The sequence below is a fragment of the Alternaria arbusti genome (genome assembly GCF_024043155.1).
Source record: "Alternaria arbusti strain BMP 1465 chromosome Unknown scaffold_1, whole genome shotgun sequence".
In the NCBI taxonomy this organism is placed as follows: Eukaryota; Fungi; Ascomycota; class Dothideomycetes; order Pleosporales; family Pleosporaceae; genus Alternaria; species Alternaria arbusti.
The window spans coordinates 1,395,931-1,418,306 of NW_026249941.1; the positions used below are offsets into that span (position 1 = coordinate 1,395,931).

At 53.0% G+C, this 22,376-nt stretch overlaps 8 protein-coding genes across 8 annotated transcripts; 6 read left to right on the top strand and 2 right to left on the bottom strand.

Annotated features, from left to right (window-relative positions):
* Positions 1 to 1,472: 1,472 nt before the first annotated feature.
* On the top strand, positions 1,473 to 3,181 carry J4E86_000504 (uncharacterized protein; the record flags this gene model as incomplete). Its single annotated transcript, XM_051441078.1, has 3 exons — positions 1,473 to 1,635; positions 1,843 to 2,481; positions 2,532 to 3,181. The coding sequence occupies 3 exons, from the start codon at positions 1,473 to 1,475 to the stop codon at positions 3,179 to 3,181; spliced, it is 1,452 nt and encodes a 483-aa protein (XP_051307249.1).
* Positions 3,182 to 4,521: 1,340 nt separating this feature from the next.
* On the top strand, positions 4,522 to 6,312 carry J4E86_000505 (uncharacterized protein; the record flags this gene model as incomplete). The annotated part of the gene is made up of 1 exon (XM_051441079.1): positions 4,522 to 6,312. One exon carries the CDS (start codon positions 4,522 to 4,524, stop codon positions 6,310 to 6,312), a length of 1,791 nt encoding a protein of 596 aa, XP_051307250.1.
* A 3,206-nt stretch (positions 6,313 to 9,518) lies between these two features.
* On the top strand, positions 9,519 to 9,808 carry J4E86_000506 (uncharacterized protein; the record flags this gene model as incomplete). Its single annotated transcript, XM_051441080.1, has 2 exons — positions 9,519 to 9,652; positions 9,703 to 9,808. 2 exons carry the CDS (start codon positions 9,519 to 9,521, stop codon positions 9,806 to 9,808), a joined length of 240 nt encoding a protein of 79 aa, XP_051307251.1.
* Positions 9,809 to 11,477: 1,669 nt separating this feature from the next.
* On the top strand, positions 11,478 to 12,463 carry J4E86_000507 (uncharacterized protein; the record flags this gene model as incomplete). The annotated part of the gene is made up of 2 exons (XM_051441081.1): positions 11,478 to 11,741; positions 11,789 to 12,463. The coding sequence occupies 2 exons, from the start codon at positions 11,478 to 11,480 to the stop codon at positions 12,461 to 12,463; spliced, it is 939 nt and encodes a 312-aa protein (XP_051307252.1).
* A 575-nt stretch (positions 12,464 to 13,038) lies between these two features.
* J4E86_000508 (uncharacterized protein) lies at positions 13,039 to 14,268 on the top strand (the record flags this gene model as incomplete). Its single annotated transcript, XM_051441082.1, has 2 exons — positions 13,039 to 13,123; positions 13,232 to 14,268. 2 exons carry the CDS (start codon positions 13,039 to 13,041, stop codon positions 14,266 to 14,268), a joined length of 1,122 nt encoding a protein of 373 aa, XP_051307253.1.
* A 446-nt stretch (positions 14,269 to 14,714) lies between these two features.
* J4E86_000509 (uncharacterized protein) lies at positions 14,715 to 16,143 on the top strand (the record flags this gene model as incomplete). Its single annotated transcript, XM_051441083.1, has 5 exons — positions 14,715 to 14,739; positions 14,793 to 15,056; positions 15,112 to 15,405; positions 15,457 to 16,037; positions 16,090 to 16,143. The coding sequence occupies 5 exons, from the start codon at positions 14,715 to 14,717 to the stop codon at positions 16,141 to 16,143; spliced, it is 1,218 nt and encodes a 405-aa protein (XP_051307254.1).
* A 198-nt stretch (positions 16,144 to 16,341) lies between these two features.
* On the bottom strand, positions 16,342 to 17,109 carry J4E86_000510 (uncharacterized protein; the record flags this gene model as incomplete). The annotated part of the gene is made up of 2 exons (XM_051441084.1): positions 16,342 to 16,872; positions 17,062 to 17,109. The coding sequence occupies 2 exons, from the start codon at positions 17,107 to 17,109 to the stop codon at positions 16,342 to 16,344; spliced, it is 579 nt and encodes a 192-aa protein (XP_051307255.1).
* A 941-nt stretch (positions 17,110 to 18,050) lies between these two features.
* On the bottom strand, positions 18,051 to 20,614 carry J4E86_000511 (uncharacterized protein; the record flags this gene model as incomplete). The annotated part of the gene is made up of 9 exons (XM_051441085.1): positions 18,051 to 18,357; positions 18,409 to 18,509; positions 18,576 to 18,977; positions 19,026 to 19,370; positions 19,553 to 19,746; positions 19,803 to 19,823; positions 19,881 to 20,302; positions 20,406 to 20,510; positions 20,583 to 20,614. The coding sequence occupies 9 exons, from the start codon at positions 20,612 to 20,614 to the stop codon at positions 18,051 to 18,053; spliced, it is 1,929 nt and encodes a 642-aa protein (XP_051307256.1).
* Between the last annotated feature and the right edge of the window lie 1,762 nt (positions 20,615 to 22,376).

Below are 22,376 nucleotides of genomic sequence, written 5' to 3' on the forward strand. Positions count from 1 at the left end.
CAGGAACGAAAATTCACTATCGATAGGCTGTATGGAGCCGGGGCGGGAATTACAGCACACGAGGCGAGGGGCGTGGCGCTTATGCCTCGCGTCCAACCACGGCGTGCGCTCGTGAGCAGCGAGGTCGTGAAGAAGGTTGTGCGACTGCTGTGCCGCACGAGGAGGCTGCTTTCGGACCACAAGCAGGACGCCGTGTCGTGACAAGTCACCACCAAGCAACCAAGCAGAGTAGCGAAATGGCGAACGAGAGTTACGCTTCGCCGCGTTATTGCCGCGCCGGTTGGAGCCAGTTGGCGCAATCTCGCTGTCCCGGGGTCCCGCGCAAATGGAGGCAGACAGCCGCTCACCGACTACTACAGAGAGGGGGCCAGCAGTGGCAGCGTTGTTTTGGCGTGGTGCAAACAGCCGCAGAACAGCAGGTGGCCAGAGATCAGCCGCCCCTATCGTAAAAGAAAAGGAGGTTTATCGCGATGACATAGACGCCACTGCCGACACCCGCATTGCAATTGCGATGTGCCATTTCAGTGGGTCGCCATGATGTCGCCGCCGCCGGTGCAGCACTTCGGGACCGTCTGCCAGTGGGAGCGGCGGCCTGTGAGATTGCGATGCTGCAACGGGCCACGGCTTGCCGCCAATTCAGGTACCCAGACTACCTATACCAAACAAAGACGACAGAAAGCGATGATCCGGCCTCATTGTGGCACGCCGGCCGGTGTTACGTGCGACTACCTACCGAATACGCAGATGAGCCAGGTGCGCGAGGGTGGAGTAGATCGCCTTGGACATGAGACGTTGGAGCAGCAGCGTCGACGGGAGCGGCGCGGATGCTTCACCATCACCACCATCACCAGCGCCGCCTCCACACAATGCGGCTCCTCAGCGTGCCCGATTCATTTGGCCCAGCAAGGCTGCCGGCCGGTACTCAGCTTATCCATGTGAAGGATCCCCTAACTGACATGTTTCAGCTTACTGTTCCTGGACTAGCGGCCGGTGCGCAGCGCCTCACGGTCCAACGAGAGCATGGCAGCACGCTCCCAGGACGTCCCATGCTCCACGTACTAATCTAGGGTTTCACCTCGCTAAACCAAAGTATGCCTTCATCTCCCCTAAAAGAAGCCTCTAGCACCGTTCCAGCGTGATAACCGCCCGTTTCCCCATCTCTCCCGTCCTTCTTTTACTGCGTCCTTTCCTTCGCCCTGTCACTCCTTTGGCACCGCCAGCAACATTCGCTACCCATCCAACTAGTTGTCTTCGTGACAACGCTACACTCCTTTCTAGGTCTATCTTCTTGAAGCGCAGGAGAGTCCTGGCGCCTGAGTTATTCACTTCGTCAACCTACCCGGAAGCGACTTCGAATCCCCTCCGACCAGCACAGTGAAAAAAGCACTCACCTTGTCTCAACAACCGACCTTCTCGCAAGACTACTCAACCACCGACTCCCCTCCCAATTCAAGTCGACCGACCATTCAACCATGAAGTCTTTCGCACCCTTCTACGCGGCGGCCGTCCTCTCCGGCACTGCCAGCGCCTTCTGGCGCATGCCCTGTACCGACCGCACTGCGCTTGCGCGTCTCGACCCCATCGTCGACGAGGGAACTGCTTCCTCTCACAGCCACACCATCCACGGTGGAAGCAGTAAGTGAAGACCGCCCCCTCCTGCTTCGGCCCTCTTGGCAAGGCGTATGATGAGTGAGCATGTGTTCTGGATCTGTCAGGGAACGTCCAAACAAGGGGACCCCAAGATGACAAGGTCCACGCGAATCATTCATGCAACGACTCTCCATATGGGCGCCTGAGGCAGGGGCTGTTTCGCAGATAATACAGTTTGCTAACAGCCGACAGACTTCGCCGAGACGACCACCTATGACATGCTCCGTAAGTCGGAGTGCACCTCGTGCCAGTTCGACGACGACAAGTCCGCCTACTGGACCCCTTCCCTCCACTTCGTCCACGAGAATGGCAAGACCGAGATCGTTCCCCAGATCGGTGGTATGCTCGCATACTACCTTCTCATCGGCGACAACCTGGAGGCTTTCCCTGAGGGCTTTCAGATGCTCGCTGGTGACACGCGCCTCCGCAACTTCACCGGTCCCGTTCCTGACCCGCCAACCTCTTCCTGGACTGCGGACGACATGACCCAGCTGTCTCTTGGCCAGAAGGCCATTGGCATGAACTGCATGAACTACGGCAGGGCCCCTGAGGGCTCGCGCTACCGTCACTTCCTCCCTGACAAGGAGTACATGGACGAGAACTGCGCTGACGGTATCCGTGCTGAGATCATGTTCCCCTCGTGCGGCAACGGCGATGCGACCGCTCCTGACCACAAGAGCCACATGGCCTACCCCAACATGGTCGACGGTGGCGAGTGCCCTGAAGGTTACAACAAGCGCTACCCTACGCTCTTCTACGAGACCATCTGGAACACCAACAAGTTCAAGGGCATGCCTGGTCAATTCACATTCTCCAACGGTGACCCCACTGGTACGTTCACATGCTAGCTTTCTTGCGAGCCAAATACTAACTAGAATCAGCCTACGGATACCACGCTGATTTCATCAACGGCTGGAACATCGATACCCTCCAACAAGCTGTCGATACCTGCACCAACCTCTCTGGTCGCGTTGAGGACTGCCCTGTCTTCGCCGGAAGCCTCCAGACCCAGGCCGAGCAAGCCATGTGCAAGATCCAGGACATGCCCAAGATTCTCGACATCGACGACTGCGCTGGTCCTTCCAACGGCCTCTGCGGTAACGTCAAGGTTCAATACGGACCCGAGTACGCCTCTCCCCTCGAGGGAGGCGACAAGGACGACGAGGAGCCCGTCAAGCCCATCTCCTCCTCTGCCTCTGCCCCTGTCCCTACTCAGTCCTACGCTCCTGCCCACTCCCTCGGTGGCGGCGGTATCTCTGTCTACAACGTCGAGAGCCCTGCTACCATGGTTACCAAGTCCTCCTCTTCCTCCTCCATGGCCGATTACGCTGCGCCTGTCGTCACCCCCATTGCCGACATCGCCAACGCTCTGAAGGACGACGAGATTGTGTCCACCTCTACCTACACCAAAGACGGTGTCGTGTACGAGGTTGCCATTGTTGAGGTTGTCGTCACCACCACTGTTGGTGCTGACCGCCGCCGACACGCACACAAGCACCGCCGCGACCACGGTCACATGGGCCGCAACTAAGTCTTGACTTTTCAATGAAACAAAAAAGACTTTGACGATAAGGCACCCAAAGCATAAACGGTTCTTGCATGCACATCGGCGTTCTTCTACGACAGCACACGACGACAATAGAGGAGACACTTGGTCCCTCCTGCCTAGCTTCTAGCATCCCTTCCTCTCGGCCCTCCATTGGGGCGGCCGGGGTTCGCGCGGATTGACATCACTTGACAAGACTCGTAGCTATGGCGAGGGTAAAATACCTTTTTCTTTGTCTGATTCCCTTTACCTTTCTGTACCATTCTGTTTTTGAACTGTTGGGTTGGTGTGTGTTTGGGGAAGGCTGTAGGAAGGCTGAGCCAGATCACCGCTTGTGCCCCCTTGTAGGGACAAGAAAGAAAGTGGATCTTAGAAACAAAGGAGAGATGTAGATTTGCGCACGATACCATTGAATCTGTTTTTTGCTTTGTTATGACGACGTGTGTCTGATCCATGGCTTGTAGTGTGTGCGTTGGTGAGTCGATTGACTTCTGCCTGTAGGGTTTGTGGTGCTCTCTTGACTTGATACTTTTTTATGACCATTGCTTGCGTATTCAATGCGCGAAGGTACGTACATGTCTGCCATGCATCTACGTATCCTATTATTGCCCAAGGCCAACGCGACTTGATCATTCATTCGAATGTCCTTATGTATCAACGTCGGCCTCACTTGCTCGACTACCTCGTCACTAGTTACAAATGGCAGTACTTGACTACATACATATAGTTTTCGCGACACACGATGCATTGCATACGAAAAGATTGGCACTAATGTACAACAGAACATCGTTTGCATCCCCCGACTTGCGACTGCGTCGACAGCTTCGCAATTATCATCTACACATGTAAATCGACATAACCAGCTTCTGGTAATGGTCATTTACGTAGTGTTGTATAAGCAACATGTCCAGCATCACCTTTTCGGTCACCGAGAAATCTTGAAACACGATGCGTTGTCCGGTACGAGATATTGAAATGAACCGCGGGGAGCTGACTTCTGTACACGTATCCGCTGCAGTATCGCTATCGAGTGAACAAATCTTCTTATACGTAACAAGCATTTGCTCCTATCATAGCAAACTAACACGGCTTTGTGGGCTTGACTGAAACTTGTTTCCACGGAGAGAAGCTCTTCTTCTTCTTTCGTTGTATTCACTATCTACGTTGCACAGAGCGCACTGGCTAGCCATGACTACTGCCTTCTAGGCTTCTTTCCACGCACCTAAAACCCCCCTTACTATAAAAGTACGAGCGACCTACAGCTTTATTGTCTTTCCACGAAGTTCAACAAACCAGGACAAAAACACCCATACACTGATTGTGCGATGGACTTCTCGCGCTTCCAGGCCATTGTGTCAGAGTTTAACTCTACTGGCAGCAACATTACCAGCGGCAGCATCCCATCGACCGTTTTAGAGCTGTTTATTCCAGGCTACAGCACTATCGCGCATCTAACATCCCGCTACCTTGGATTCGATATCGGAATCTTTGTGACAATCTGGCTAGGCATCTTCGGCGTGTACTATGGAGGCGTCTTTACCTGTAGCAAGATACGCGAATGGTTCTACACATATTACTCATCATCCATCGCCATCGATGAAGCCGACATCTTGTTCGACCATGTCATGAGCTGGATAGCAGTGCAGCGCATGACGACGTCTAGCAGACATCTGACTGCAGCTACGCGCCGGATCGGTGAAGTCGAAAACGTAGACGGTGACGACAACGTGTTGGATGAACACGGGATCTTCAATTACGAGAAGTGGTCGGGTAATATACCGCCAGTGTACCAACCTAATTACGGTGATTACGATTTTCAACACGAAGGGAGATGGTTCAGTTTCGCGCGGGTAAAGAAGAAGGACAATGGAAAGGTCAGGGATTACGACGAGGAGATTATAATCACATGTGTGGGTAGGAACGCGGTGCCAATCAAGGAGCTCCTCGTGTTTGTCAAGAGGTGGAGTCTTAACAAAGCTAGTACGACTACGACAATCTATCAGGCGCCTGCGCAGAAGGAAGGTGGCGGCGAGCGGTACTGGAAACGCCAGTCCAGACGTCCATCGCGACCACTGAGTACTGTGTCCTTGGACCTACAGCAGAAAGCCACAGTTCTTGGAGATATCAATGAATATCTCAATCCTGCCACAGCGCGTTGGTATGCGGCGCGTGGAATCCCCCATCGCCGTGGCTATCTCTTCCATGGACCTCCGGGAACGGGTAAGACCTCACTGTCATTCGCTTTGGCGGGCATCTTCGGGTTAAACATATACTGTCTTTCGCTCAACGACGGAATCTCCGAGTCTGCGCTAAGCTCTCTATTCAATGGCCTACCTAGCCGATGCGTTCTTCTCCTTGAAGATATTGACGCTGCGGGTATTAGGCGTGAAGGTCTTCCGCCTCCGGTTGTGGACAAGGAGGATACTAAATCCATCACTGAGGGACCCAAAGTTGGAATACAAAATGCCCCACAGAGTCTCATATCGAAGGCTCCTGCTCCAGAGTCTCTTGAAGAGCCTGCGCAGGAGGAAGGCAAAGAACAACCATCCAAATCGAAGGCGGCCTCAAAAGAAGCCTCGGGAGGAGCCCAAGGAGCGATCAGTTTGAGCGGACTCCTCAACGTCATCGATGGTGCCGCTTCTCACGAGGGCCACGTGCTCATCATGACTACCAACACCCCAGAGAAGCTGGACGACGCCTTGACCCGACCAGGTCGCGTCGACATGCAGATCGGTTTCACGCTCGCCACACGCGACCAGATGCGCGACACGTACATGCGCATGTTCAGCAACGATAACCCCACACCCGACGCTACTCAGGCATCCAAAGTCACAACGAAAAGCCATATACCTACACGGGAAGCGAAGAAAGACAAGCTCGGCGATATTGTCCTTCCTAAGAAGTCTATTGCGGCCGTCGTGGAGCCGGACAAGCTAGCGGAGATGGCACAGCAGTTTGCTGATGCATTGCCGGAGAAGGTCTTCTCGCCGGCGGAGGTCCAGGGCTATCTGTTGATGCACAAAATGGATCCGGGCAAGGCGATAGAAGAAGTGGGTAAGTGGAGAGATGAGACGCTTGAAGCGAAGAAGAAGGCGAGCAATGTTGTTCCTGCTTGATGCGAGGTTGAAACCGAGGATATAACTACAAACGACTTCCTGGTATCGTTCACGAACGACCAAGGTTATTCCCAGTAGCAACGCCCATATGTGGTACATGTAAACCAGTCATGAATGTCTTCAGCAAACCTGCCAACAGTTTCATGTGTACTGTGTTATAGCTTGTACATGGCGATATCTGCAATACAGTCTTCTACCCTCCACAGAACGGGTAGCTGCATGTAAGCAGCACCTGAACGTGGCTATGTGTTATGATCCGATGAGATAGGCCGTAGTGCGATCGTGAGATTCGGTCGACGTGTTGCTGAGCAACGCTGCGATGTATCGAGAGGAAGGATCGTTGGGACGCGGACATCGTGTCCTAAAGGTACGTTTGCGGGTGTCGTTGCGGACTTTAGCGTAGGCGTGTAGTTCCAGCGGCTTGACAGAGTGCTCAGTGTGATCCTGCTTTAGCTGGACACGTGTATGTGACGTTCCCACAATGACTATGGCCATGACACCGGGTCGGTACATCTTTTCTGCCCAAGGGGAATTGGAACATGACCGGTTGCAACGGCCAAAAACCGAAGAGTTCCTTCCAACAACACTGTGGAAGCAGCAACAGAGGCTCGACCGCTCCCTGTTGCACACCGTTCATCGGACTTGCTCGTGGTGCGTCATTCGCGGTCCTGTACACTTACGCAAACCCACCTTTGCGTTGCGCAAAACAATTTGGTGGCTTGCATTATCCCTGGCAGAGGGATCTCGATGCAGCAGCGTCATGCACCTTGCTCATGTCCCTAATCCCAGTAAATGTGCGGTTATGTCATGTCTGAGTGGCTTTCTGTCCTCAAGACCCAGCGGCTATGTCATGCCGTAAGTGGGTACGGCGCTGCAGCTGCTCTGGCGAAGCGGGAACCTCGCCTGATGACGAGGTCTGTCAAGGGCATCAGATGTGGTGGTGTGTTTGTCGATCGTTTTCGATGCCGATCTATTTCGAGAACGACTGTCCTGCCACCGTTTTAACAAATAAGCGACATGACATCACATCTGAACAATGGGGGGTGGTCAGCGCTGTATTGACGGGTAAGAGTCTCGAACAATCCTTTGGCAATATTGGATAGGCTCGAGCTGACTTCCCGACGTGACAGTTGCTGTAGCAGCGAGCTGGAGGGATGATTTCTTGCGTCACTCGCATGCCCTTGACTCGTTCAGAGCTAAGCTCGACGCGAAACGTCAGTCAGTGCCGATGACGATGAACTCGGCACATGTTCCGGATTGACGTTACTTCCCGGGACAGTTCCACAGGAGGTTTGGCATCCATGGTGATGCAAGCCGCAACCCCACGAGCGGCATCATAGCCCACAAAACGCGCAAACAGCCGCACCTCCCTGCTTGTCGTGAAGACGTAGCGAGCAGCATCATGGGGCTCTAGGAAGGAAGCGTTGTGGGGTTGTCAACCCCGTCAACGTGGATGCAGATCTGCGGGTTGACATGACGTCCATTAGGCGCGGTTGTAAGAGGACTAGAGCCGTCAAAGGGACGTGGTTTCGATCCTCATACGGAGTTGCGATGTGTTGTGCGCGCTCGGTCTCAGCGATGATGCGAATGGGAAAATTGAGATGCGAATTTGGCAGGAAGGGTCTAGACGCAGGGTAGCGGCATCGGGAATTCGGCCAGGGGATCGAATATACTCGAAAATAAAGAACCACATATCCGATTCGAATATGTCAAATAGGCAGCCGCTTCTAATTTGACAGGTAGATAACGCAGCGTGAAGATCATCTTTCGTGGGTCGCAACCTCTGTCATTTGCTTAGATTAATTGCACATTTTCGATTGGAGGGCAGGGTGATGATCACAAGCCTGGACATCTGGCCTCTGGAGATTCTGCGTGGATCTCCCCTCATGGGCGTTCCAGCCTTGGGCGTACGAAGCCCAGAATACACAACCATACCCAGAGACTCGCAGCCTCGGTATCCTAGTAGTGTGGCGCGCTCCAAGATGCCCAAGGCGGCAGCGTAATAAAGACATCGTGACCGAGCGGTACCTGCGTCGTTGGTGGCTGGGGCGGTTGGTGAAGACCCTGCATTACGATGGCAGTGGCTGAGATGAAGCCGTCACACGGACAAACGTCAGAAGTGACGATGTTGCGCCAGAACATATTGCGCTGAGCAGTTGGGTGGGGGCTATGAACGCAACGGGTATGCGGTAGCGCGAGACCCTGCTTTTGCGAGCCCTCCGCTAGACCCGCTTATACATAGCCATGCAGGAGCGTCGGGCCGATCTCTGCCGTACTAGGATAAGATGACGTTCTCTGGTGCACGGAAACTTTGGGGCGCTGGAGCTTGGAGGGATCTTCCACTTTGCTGGGCCGCAGCCCTTGTGGAATGCGAGTTTCGAAGTTGAGCGAAGGAGGAGGTGTGACGTCGCTGGGCGGACTCGCTGCTCCACGAAGCGTGCAGACAGCCGTGCCGCTGGAATGTTGACATAGCTTCTGCGTCATGGCAGCTGGGTGAGCCTCACGGTGAGTCCGAAGTCGATAGCCTACTATGGGGAAAATAGCAAGCAACATGCGAAATCAACAGTTGCCGCTCGGCGGCTCTCAGACAGGACGCTGGGCATGTGCTGCCATGTACCGCCTGACCCTCAAGTCGCGACACCAGTCAACAGACGCGGTACGCCTATCCTCCGCTGTCAATGGCCAGCCAGCCCTGCTGCTAGAAAGTCCCCTAAACAGTTGTCCCAGCACCCCCGTCATTGCCGACATCATCAGCAAGCCCGGAAGTCGTGATGCCCAGGTACCAGACCCACCGCAAACGGGGATGTGAGTATCGGAAGCCGGTGATTGGTGGACGAGGCCACTACAGCCCAACATAGAAGGACCCTGTAGATCTCTGATTGCAAGCCTCGAAGCTGGCGGCCCACTAGCGCGCTGGTCATGGTGGATCACTTCTTTGAGCCGACAGTCATGGGCCGATCTCTTGCCTTGCGCAGTCATGATGGGCCAAGTCGTTCCGTCCGCCTCTGTTGTGCGTGCGTTGTGAGACGCAGGAGGGTATATAGTTCGCACCCCGCTTGCTGATTCTCTAGATCCCATCAACAGCACCCAGTTCATCGATTCACATACAAATCCTCGATCTCCAGCACACCCTCCGCACACATCCTATCTTACTTAAGCCTCTACTATCTTACCTCTATCACAACTTCAACTACACATCTACAACAATGTCTGCCATGACTGAGAACCGCCAACAAGTCTACGTCTCCGACGGCTTCTCGGAGCCCATGAGCGCTCAGCACAACTTTGCCAACAACTTTGACCTCAACGACCCCGACCGGGCCATGACCGACTACCAGAGGTATGTTGTTACTCTTGTACATGACTCGTATCAGTCACTAACAATACCAGGATCATGCACGAGCACACTAAGCGCCAGCTCACCACTGCCACCGACTCTGCTCGTCGACGAAGCGGCGCATCGTCTTCCGACTCTGTCAGCTCCACCAGCTCATAACAATCACCTTGATTGTACACTGCACAACCATCTTCATTTCAAGCGTCTGAGACGCTATTTGTATTAGCGATGCATGGTTAAAGATCACGCTTTGATCTGACTTTATTTACGAGAGAGCCTGGCGTTTGGGAGTCTACATATGGCTTTCGCCAATGGCATGCACGGCACGGTGTTGGATCGATTCAACGATATCCTATTTATCTATCAATTCACTGTCTCATCAGGAGACTTAAATCATTATGTACAACTACCTATTTGTGTGACATGTGCTACCTTCGCAATATTCATGCCTCCCATTACCATTGGAGGTTATTCAACCTCCTTTCATGCTGTACCCGTGGCAACGTTGACGCGTGGACTTTGGCCCTGAACGTCCTCGGTGCGACGCATTGACCTCAACCCCCCTCATCACGCAATTCCACCGGCCACCAACTTTCTCGTGCTAGCCATTAAGCCACGGTACTCCCTACTTCTGCAGCATGCACCTTCGTACATGCAGACGACTACAGGGTCTTGTCGTCTCGCTTGGTCACAGTTCACCGTGGTTGCAGCGGCTACTGCATGTCGAAACGGCTCGTGCGACCACCAATTATTTTCACTAGCCCCGCCCAAGACCCTGATTTTACAAAATGCACTAGTATCTTGCAGGATCTCGTCCAGAATCCCGTGATCCGGAAAGAAAAGCCGATGTAGTCCCGTTGAGGGCCAGGGAAATGCATGGTGCGAAGCTTGAATCTTGGAAGGAAGATGCAGGTGGGGCTGAAGGACCGAAAAGACACCAAGACTGCGGTAATGGGGTGTGGTTTCAGGGGAATGCGAGTAAGATGTACATCACGACCATCTGATGTAAGCATCACCGTACTACATGTCTTGTTTACAGAGGCGCAGTGTGAGTAGAGGAATAACAAGGCCTTTTGATCCGCGACTCGTCGTGCAACCAGGATTCTCACGTCCAACTTCCTTGCGATCAATTTCGGAGACACCACCAGAGGCGCCGTTGACCAGGCCTCACAGCATGCTCAAGCTCTAGACAAAGCTGCAAGAGAAGACGGTTGCAAGCTGTTTTCAGGTTTCTTCCCTGCAATGGTTTGCACACGTGTTTGTGCTTCCAGCGCGGCCCTTCCAAGGTTGAGCTCTGCACTCATGGGTGACCACGCTGCTTTGATGCTGACGTGTCTCGGACTACCAAATAATCTGCAGACATACGAAGAACAACTACAATGCTCATTTACGAGATATCAGCAGAAGATACTGCGGTACCTAGTATTCCACGCAGCGACCGATAGGCCAATGCCATAGCCCAACAAAAGCTTCGGTCATACAGCCACCGAGCCGATATCGCAACACTCTGAAATTCTTCTGCCGACGAAAGCTCGCGAGAAGAAGAATGGCGAGTAAATGTTGTTCTTCACGCACGTGTTGTCATGCAACGAGGCCTCCAGAAGCAAGCCATACTGCCACGGGCCGAGCAGCTTGCCCGGATTGGCCGGATGTCCACGGCTGTCCCCACCAGTGACATCGTTGACAAGCTTCAATGCGATCTCTCATCAACCGTCAATTGTCACCCTTCAATCGCTTCGTTGAAGTTGCGCTTCGTCTATAAAGCTTCCGCATTGCTTACTTTAAATCCCTGTTCGCTCTGCATCATTCGTGTCGCGTCGCCTTCGTCATGCGCTCCTTCGCTCTTACCGCCAGTCTGGCCGCGCTCTGCAGCGCAGCACCATATGGGCAGCAGACGCCACTCAAGAACATACTCGAGAACACAGACAAGAGCGATAAATACACGTACCCAACGGACTTTACGAGGGAGATTATCCCAAAGCCGTTCCATAGCCATAATGACTACTGGCGCGATGTGCCGTTCTACTCGGGGTTGAGCCAGGGTGCCATATCGACTGAAGCTGACGTGTGGCTTCTGAATGGCACGCTCTACGTAAGTTCCGCGTCGCGAATACATCTAATTCCGCTAATGAACGATAGGTTGGTCATGAGCCTGCTGCCCTAACCGACAAGCGCACTCTCCAGTCTCTCTATCTGGAGCCAATCCTCGACACTCTGCATCGCCTGAACCCGAAGACACGATTCGTGCAGCCTGGCGAGCAGAATGGTGTGTTCGACACCTCTAGCGGACAGACTCTCTACTTCTTCATTGACTTGAAGACTGCCGCCGACGAGACCTGGCCCGCTGTTCTTGAAGCCCTAGAGCCTCTGCGAAGCGGCGACTGGCTGACAACTTACGACGGAACCAACCTGCGCAAGAACCCCGTTACCGTCATTGGAACTGGAAACACCCAGCTTTCGGACGTTCTTGCGTCGTCTCCACGTGACGTCTTCTTTGACGCGCCACTTGCTGATCTCAACGGCTCCAAATATGCAGACCTCACAGCAAACGAGTCACCAATCGCGTCCACAAACTTTGCGTCGTCCTTTGGCGAGGTGCGCAAGCGGGAGTTCAACGATACGCAGCTGGAGACGCTAAGGAGCCAGCTTGACATGGCACATGAGAAGGGCATCATGGCCAGGTATTGGAACCAGCCGGCGTACCCGATCGGTACGAGAAACGCGGTTTGGCGTATTCTCTGGGACGAGGGCGTCGATCTGCTCAACGTTGATGATCTTGCGGCGGCGGCTGCCTTCTGGGAGGGTACTGGTTAGTGAACGAGACGTATATGAGCTACGCAGAGCTACCTGTACATCAAAGTACATAGGTATATAAATAATGATCAAGGCCATCCAATGACGAATTCATGGAAATAAGCAATTGGTCAAATTGGTTCGTCGCGTGAGGCACACGTTCGCAGCTCGCTTAGTGCGGCTCTTTCTGGTTCCTGCAGAAGCTCATCCCTGTAACCCCGGATTACGTACTCGCCCGAGATTTTCCACATGTCAGTCATCGCAGCAATTGCGTTCTAGATTCCATCTCATATTCTTTGCCCTCATCAGAGACTACCCAATCAACATCTTCACCACCGTCTTTCAACATACATCCGTCACCCACGTACGCGGCTGATCCGGGACTCGCTTGCATAGCTATAGCCGGCCGCTCTTTGTTAAGAGAAACGTTCACGTCGCATTTCATCGCCAGGGAAGGGAGCTGCAAGCTTGCGAACATCTGTCATTAATAGTGCAGTCGCAAGGACTTTAGACCAGCTCCTCCGAGTTTTGAGAGCTGCTCCAGAATTGTGCGACTGAGAAAGAGCTAGGAAACCGGTGGTTACGTCATAGCGAAGATGTTTCCTCCATCGCAAGGGTTGCGATTGGACATTGATGCCATCAGCCAGATATTCGGTTCCATAAGCATCGCATGTTGGATAGGTACGTGAGATGCAACTTTTGCACTGCTACCTGCTGTGCAACGCGCTTGCCTCGCGTTGCTTTTGCATGGCTGTTACCTCGGCACGCCGGAGCTAACCTGTGCGACAGTTGTTTTCTCACCTCAGATCATCGAGAATTGGAAGAGAGGCTCAGCGGAGGGCCTTTCAGTGGTCTTCATCGTAGTATGGCTACTCGGCGACTTCTTCAATATCATAGGCGCGGTGCTGCAAGGTGTCCTGCCAACGATGACCATATTGGCGGTGTATTACACTCTAGCCGACATCGTGCTGCTGCTACAGTGCTTCTACTACAAGGGCTTTACGTTGCGCGATGAGTATAAGAAACCCGCCGATGAATCCGACACGGATAGCGAAGTTAGCGAGCAGTCACCACTTCTGCCTCATCGCAGACCCCAATCGAGCGGCTCACCATACACAAACGGCAACGGCCATGGAATCGAAGTCCAGAGACCGCGCATTTCGGACATCGATCGCCGTGGCTCAGGTCATTCTCAAGGCTCATTCCGTGAGCGCTACCTCTCCATCGACGGTACGCATCTCTCGCCTGTCACACCGCTCCACGATGACTCGACTGCTGCACATCAAAATGGCACAGTTACAGCCAGGTCTCAGCCGACCCAGTCCAGTCTGCAAACGATCCTCTTCAATCTTGGAACCATAGTTCTTGTATGCGCGGCCGGTGTTTTCGGTTGGTATCTTAGCGCACGAAACTCCACCGCTCCCAGCCAGCCCGACGGCGAGGACTCATCACCCGAATCGACCCTGCACTTCAACCTTTGGGGCCAGGTCTCAGGTTACGTTTGTGCCGCGCTTTATCTTGGGTCCCGCGTCCCACAGCTCCTGCTCAACTACCGCCGCAAGTCGACCGAGGGCATCAGCATGTTGTTCTTTCTGTTTGCTTGCCTGGGTAACCTGACGTATGTTCTGAGTATCCTGGTATACAAGCCCAAGTGTGGGGGCCACGTTTGTCAGGATGGGGAGGGGCGTGCCGAGTACGGCAAATACATTGCGGTCAATATGAGCTGGCTGTTGGGCAGCTTTGGCACATTGTTGTTGGATGCCGGAGTGTTTGTGCAGTACTTCTTGTATAGGGTGGACGATGATGAGAGCGACGAGGAAGAGTAGACAAGTTGTATGTCAGGTGTCAAAAGTGTATTAAAATGAGCGTTTTGGTACAGGCATGACGATTGATCATGCGGGCAGTACGTGCGCAGCCACGAGATTGTATATTATACATAGCGGCGTCTGTCAGGACAGCTGATTACTATCTTCGGATTCTGATCGGTGTCTGGCGTTGCCGAATGCTTAGTGGTCTTGACTTCCGCCATCAAGAGACTAGATTCGCTCGCGTTCGTTTGCAGGCGACTGGCTACGTGTCACGTCCATCCGATGCCTTGGGCTGGAACATGTGCGTTTGTTAGAACGCAGTCATTTCAAACCAGAATGCAACAGAGTTTGAACATCTCATCGTCTTCCACTCCTCTTCATCAGTATCTCGATACAACATACATTATCTTTCTCTCTATCCACAACCTGACAGGCACCCACCCGATCTTGCCGACACGATCATCATGCCCTATAACAAGCACCTAAAGAGTTCGTCGAGCTCTTTCCTCGTGTACAACAGAGTTCTCCACTAACACTTACAGGCATTGTCTTCTGCGCCGCAGCGAAAGTAGAAGCAGACATACACACCTACCCCACACGCTTCCACGACATCGAAGAAGTCAAAGAGTACATCAACACTACCTGCAAGCAGTCTGGGAACCAGTACATCACCACCAAGCAGTTCTTGACGAAGCAGGAGCTGGCATACATCAAGGACAAGGTATGCTTCGTAGTAGCCTGCAACGCTTTCAAGCAGGGAGAGTTCTACTTGGAGGTCGGATTGGTAGATCGGCCGGCTTTGAGAGGTATGTTTGCCCCGTCTTTTTTGGTTATTCCAAGCCGACATATAACACGACTCAGCTGCCATTGAAGCAGACATTCGACGGCTACTCCCCCTGGTACCTTATTGGCCCCACTTCTCCGGTGTGGACGATGCTCTCGTACACGTCGACAGTGTTGCACGTTGGAAAGGCTTCGCATACACAGAGTTCAAAGGGGTTGAGAAGGACAAGTTTCGGCGTTACGTAAACTTCAATACTGTGAGGCATACTTTTGAAGATGGTCGCTTTGAGATGGATGTCCCCGGTGAGGATTGGCGATGCCGAAAGCCCAAGGGGTCAAAAGCGCCTGGGATGAAGTTGACTACGATGAACGGTATGCCATCTCACTTTTGGACGCTTTATGCTACACTAACTCATTAAATAGGAGCTATCGAGAGCGACATTAAAGAGCTCTTCACCCGCATCCCCACATGGCTACCAGCGTTCCCTTCCCTCAACGCGGCCCGAGACTACGTTGCCGGTTACTCGCGCTGCATCCATTTCTCATACACATACTGGCCTGAGATCGAACCATTTCGCTTCCGGAAGATCGTCAACTTCAGCACGGCAAAGCTGGCGTTTAAGCGGGGAAAGTTTAAGATCTGGGAAGGATATGAGGAAGAAGAGGAGTCTGATGATACGGATGAGACTGCCGTTGACAGCACTCAGGTCAAGAAGACGGAGAGTGAGGTCTCTACACTGGCGTATCGGATCCGTTCCACCGGGTCTACTGTGGCCCCGCCTGTCGAGACACCCGTCTTTTCTACTGCCACCGCCTTCGGAGACGCTATCGACTCCATCAACACGGCGATTGCGGATACTCCTGCTGGCGATGTGCCAGACTTGCTGCTAGAGGAGATTCCTGAGTGCGTTAGCATTGTACAAGACGAAAGCCAGGAGCCCGCCATGCCATCCCAGGTGGCTATCATGCCTGTTTCGGTTGAGCTTGATGAGGATCCGTTTAAAGTAAGTGTTTCTTGGTATCATTCTGGACAACTGCTAATCATTTTTACTAAAGGACCTTATCGCTGTCTTGAAGCGTGAGAGCATTCTCAAAGCGGCTTTCGAGTGATGCAAACTGGAAGTTCAGGATACTGAATTGTGCTGAGTGCTGTGGATATGTGGATAAAAAAGTTGTGTCATACGTTTGTACAGTACTCTATCTGTAACTGGTCAATGCTGGTAGCGATGGCGACCATTGGTGCATAATGTCATATTCGGGCTGCCATACTGTTACTCAGATATCTCGGGAATCAATTTCACTCCATGTTCAAACCTCATCACCGCTCTCCTTCTCGTTATCCACAATATCAATCACATCATCCATCACAGTCTCCTTACCCTTACCCTTACCAGCCTTCTTCGCCTTCAACTTGGCAATCTCCACCTCAATACCCATGTCGACCTCCCTTCTCAGGTTCTTGTAGAAGCCCATCTTGAACAGAATCTCATACCACACGAACAGCGGTGCCAGAAACAGGGCTTGGACCAGATTGTCTAGCAAAGCCGGCTTCCGTCCCTCGAATTTTCCGTGTCCTACGAATTGTAGTATCCAGCTCACGACATGGATGGCGCCGGCAATGCTGTTGACTTTGGTCTTGTTGTAGCGCTGCGTGAGGCGGTTGGAGAGGGATGCGAAGGCGAGGATGATGGGGGTGACGGTGATGCCGGCGAGGTTGGGGGAGAGCATGAGGTATAAGGTCGAATAGGTGGCTGCGGCAATTGTGCCTAGGTTTAACGGTAGGTTGAGACGTGTCAGGAGCGGGTGCTGGCGGATGGGGAGGGTGGGTGTGTTGGTGCCCTAGATGGTCGGGTCAGTCAGCGATCTATACTGAGAGGACGGAAGGATAGGATGGCGACGCACAAACAAGATTCCTGTTGCGAGAAGGACGGGCACGCATGCTATGTGGATGGCGACATTGGTTGGATCGCGGTGGTATGCGCCATACTGCTCTTCGCATTAGCCAGCGAGCGCGCTCTGGGGCTGTACGGGCGCCATTACGAAGACGAGGTTCTTCTTCAGGTCAAAGACTGGCATCTTGGGTATTCGTCAAGCAGACGTGATGCTTTGCGACAACGCTGGTGAGGTACCCGCGAGGCGGCGGCGCAGGCGTTGTATAAGAGCGTGCGGAAACGGCGGGAGATGCGGGGAAATGGCTTCGAGAAGCGGATCCGACGGTCAAGTCAGGGGAGCAACGTATGGGGGTAAGTCAACTTTAAGTCGGAAGACAGGAAAGGAAGAGGATGTGCCCCGGGATCGTCGGGTTCCTGGAGCTATGGGGTTGCTGATGGTCAGCCCACCCTCGAGGCGGCCGCCGTGATAGCTGCGCTGGGGTGCATTGGCTGGTGGTTAGCTTCATGCCGAGGCTGACTGCCGAGGCACCTCCTGTCAGAGCCCTTCGGGGTTTGGCGCAGCATCCGAATAGCCGTTACGATGCTTCCTGGTGCATGTGAAAGTGGTTGATAATGGTCTGCACTAGTATCCAGACGCGCGCTGCGCTTGAGAAGCGCGTTTTTGTGGGGCCGCATGACGATAGGCGTCGCCTTGAGTAGTGGGGATTCTGACAGCGATCCGTCTCCACGACGAATGACTTCACATCGCCGTCTACCTTCCAAGGTTTATCACGTCTTATCGGATACCATCTTGTTACTCTATCGTTGTGGAACTTATCATATGTCAAGCGAGCGACGGGGAGAAGGAGCAACGCGGAACAACCTTGGAAGCGATGTGTGCGACGAAAACCACACCCCCGGTACTCTGCGGTACTCATCGTGATTAGTGACAGACTAGAATGCCCAGTCGAGCGAGTTCAAGCGTATAAACAAAAAAAAATCGATAAGAGCGCATGCCGCCACAACCACCCATACGCCGTGCTAGGCCACCGATCGATACGTTCCATGGGCTCCAACATGCTGCAAACTATGTATCCAGCATCACCACCATCTCTCGCTTCGCGCTACACTCTATTCCAAAGTTGACTAGACCTGCTTCTCGCCTCGAGGCGCCGCACGAACATAAGCATCCGGCTTCGCCAGCCCCTTCTTGCGAAGAATGTACGTGTTCCAAGCATAGCTCATCTGCGCTGTTACACTCACAGGTGGACGCTGGTCGCCAAACTTGTAAAGCTGAGGCTTGGAGAGACCCTTGCGACGGAGTATGTACGTCTTGAACCACCAAGGCAGGTTCTTGCCAGCCTGGTAGTTCATGTGGGTGCGCGTAGGGACTCCGAAAATGTAGTCGAGCTCTTCAAGTGTTCGCTGTTTGGTTTCGGGTAGCCAGAGGAAGCTGGAGATTTATTAGCTCTCAGAATGTTGCAGCAGATCGAGAGTGGCTTACATCATAACTAGGGCGACAACATTGAGACCAGCGTAGAAGCCGAATACTCCTTGAGGTCTCATAACCTTGAGCATGCGAGGAAGTGTGAGCGACAGCACTGCCTAATCGTTTGCGTGTCAAGTCAGTCCAGGTCGCACTAGAGAATCCGACGGTTCGACTTGACTTACCGCCCAGAAGTTGTTCGTGGCTACAGCCCATGACATACCCACTTCTCTGTGCGAAAGCGGGAATACCTCAGCCGAGTACGTGAATGGCACCGGTCCCATTCCAGGAGAGTAGAAGGCGCCAAAAAGGTACACGAAGAAGGCAATCAAGCCCAGGTGTGCATCGCTGTCCTTGGGAATGTAATAGCACATGCCAGCCACAAGGAGCGTCCAGAACATATTGGGAAACGTGGAAAGAAGCAGGCCGCGGCGACCGAAAGTATCGATTGTCCAGACTGCCGGCCAAGCGAACGTGAAGTTCACGAGACCGAACCCAAAAGACGCAATGAGGGCTTCCTTGTTTGTGGCTCCTCCTTCTGCGAAGATCGTGGAGCTGTAGAACGCGATGATGTTGATGCCGCACATCTATTCTCGTCAGCCTCATTCATCCCAATCGAATTCCCGCTATCTTACCTGCTGACCGATCATCACAATACCAGAAGCTTGCGTCGCGCGACGGACACGCGGAATCGTGAACAGCTCAATGAAGCGTGTGAAGAAGTTGGACTTGGGGTTGATTCCAGCTTCGCGAATGAGGACCTCTTCCTGCTCGAGGAGGCAATGGGTGTAGTAGAGGTCGCGTGCTGCTTGAAGAGGGGTGTTGCGTAGACGAAGAAAGGACCGGTATGCTTTGGCGTATTTTCGCTTTTTCATAAGCCATCTTGGACTTTCAGGAACGAACCAGATGCCAATGACGAGGGGAACGGCAGGAATGAACGCGGATCCGAATTGTAGACGCCATGAAATTGACCCAGTGTTCTATCCATTGTCAGCGGTTGCAAACTACGAGCACGTTCACGGACTCACCATGACAGCCAGATTAGCGACCGTTCCCAGGAAGATGCCAAACGCCGTCCTTGCGAAGTCAGTATTCATCTCACACGCATTCGTACAGTCTTAACTCACCAGATCTGCCAGGACATGACGAGCCCGCCACGTACACTAGCCGGAACATTCTCTGCCGAGAAGACAGGCACAGTTACTTCCTTAAGTCCCATACCAACACCCAAAAGCACACGGCAAACAGCAAGCTCGCCCCATGTCTGACTCAGACCCATGCCAAAGGGCGCCAAGAGTGAGAAGACGGCAGCGATGAAGATGGTACCACGACGACCACAGAGTTCATTCACGGGGTCTAGGGTCATTAGCAAGAGATGGTATGAGATGAGAAGAATTTCAAAGCCGACTCACCAGAGATCCAAGCACAGAACACTGTAAAAGTACGAAGTTAGCATACTCCTCCCCAATTTCCCATCATCTCAGACTCACATGCAATAGCAATATAAGGACAAGCATTAATAAACCCAATAATCCACCCATTCTTCTCGCAAGTCCCCGCCGCCTCACACACCGGACCAGAATCGGGGATACCAAGCGCCTGACCGAACGTTAGATTAGCGCCGTTGGAGCCCGTTTGGTCCCAGCCCTGGATAGCTGCGGCGACGGAGTTGAGGATAATGGTAAAGTAGAGTGTACGAGGTAGTTTGAAACGGTGGGTGATTTCTTCGCGGATGGCGGTACGATCATTCTCGTCTAGTTCTTCGAGATCTTCGAAGAGTGCGGGCGACTGGGCGAGGAGGGCGCCTTTGACGAGGAGAGGCTCGACGTCGGTTAGTTGGTGCTCTGTGGCGAAGTCGTGCACGTTGGCTAAGAGCTGCTCTCGTGGGATGTCGACGAGCGGGTTGCGGATTCTGGATTTGTTAGTAAAAGCGAGTCTTGAGCATGCCATTTGAGAAGTTTCGGGCGCGAGTCTGCTTGTGCCAAGTGGGTTTGATCAGCTAAGGGATTACTTACTCGCCCTCGAGATTGGCTGTTAGGCGAGCGACGCTCTCTTTGCGCTTCTGTTCATCGTCGAAGATGGATGTCTTGCGCTCGTGGTGTTCATCCACTACCACTGGACTAGAAGACACACGGTTAGTATAATTTGAGCCTCACATCGTGACCACCTTCAGCTTGCGACAAGTAGCTTACTCAATCTTGGTATCCTTTTCAGGTTCTGCCATGGCCAACTTATAGGCAGACGTGCGCACTACAGCTTGAGTATGTTTGGCGTCGAAGCCCAGGTGGAGATAGCTTCAGGAAAGCTTCCAGCAAGATACGAGAACAAGAAGAAAAGATGCAAAAGAGCTTCATCATACGAGACCAGGCGAACAGACATGCTTATATGTTCGTGTCATTCAGGCTTACTGCTTCATTCCCAAAAGCTGCAGTTTCCCCGTCTTGGGTCAATGCCAATACCGATCCTCACACATGCAACCATCGCTATCCATCAACAAAATGCTCAGACACGATCACGCGGTGCCAGCTCACCAGCCAATAGCATCATGAGCTGATAGGCCAGGGTAAGTAATCACCGCATAACAGCTGGGAGTCGGCCAACGTTGGTGGCTGCAAAACGGTAAGGCGGAGCACTTGGTCGTTCTTGGGTAATAGGCTTGGCCGGGCTTTGACGGTATCTTCACGCCTTGGAAGTTCTTGCTGCGATGAAGCGAGGGCCAGGAGGGGCTAAGGCTGATGCCGATATCACAAGCCGCGACGAACTCCGGGTAATATAAATCCATGGCTCAAGATACGCGGCTTCGGCGCTTCTTCGATACCACGGAGCATCGTGCGCTCAACCCCCATATAGTAACGGCAGAAACAACAGAACGGGCACAGCTATTCTGTCCCATCGCAAACCAGCCATGTACGCTACATTCGCCTTGGCATTTCCTCGGTCATTCCATCTTGGTATCCTGAGGCCAAGCCACAAACACACCCACTTCTCTCAGCTGAAGCAAACGAGGATCTCACATGACGGCATGGTGCAATGTAACACAAGACTCATCGCCATATCTGCATGCATACGTAAATGCACAAAGATGCACTGCACGTCCACATAGTTCCCGAAGGATCGGTATTAATATATCAGCTCACCCAGCAAATGCTTTGACCGGTGCTGCGGCCACTTGTATCGCAAAGTACCATACTCCGGGATTACAACGAGTACCTCACTTGTTATGCATATTAGCAAGACATCGGCGCTTCAAGGTACTTCCTTGCTGTTTTCAATCAAGAACGGCGAAGCCGTCGTGCCCCGTTTTTCAATCCAAGGCTTTGCGTGATCAAGATCAGACAAAGGCGAAGGTTGTTTTCCCCGCATTCTCGCTTGGCCTTGCTTGTGCACCAACCGTTTTCTCTTGGATGTGCTTTCTTGTGTTTTCTTGGATCTGCAGCATGGGTGCTAGCAAGGTAGCGCAGATCGAGACCTGCGCGATGCACGTCTGTGGTGAGATTGAGTCTTGGTGGGGGCGCTGATGGATGCCTGAGTCTCTTCGCTTTGGCACCTACACAGGACGCACCTGGCTCGCTCTCTGTGTAGATTTGCATGCGGCGTTTTCTCAACGCAATCACGATAGTCGGGTGTTGTCGCATGGGATCCATGGATATCGGCCAACGCGGGATTCTTGATCATTGCCGCACGCAGTATGTCGAGACGAAGGCTAGCATCTGTCGCAAGCCAACTGCCGTTAAGCGTTTGGCGAATGAAGAAGGGAGCGGCACGCCCAGATAGATAGGGATCTGAAGATCTTCAAGAATCGGTATCTTCAACATGTCTTTGTAACCGTTCCGGATACAGCTACATCTGCTACCTCTCAATGTCGAGCCAAGCTCCGAACTAGCCAATCCAGCTGAGAAATGTTACATCAATGGATGCCAGGACTTTGTGGAATTTGTCTCTGAATCTCCACGATGCACTTGCTGGAAAACGGCGCTGAAAGATGG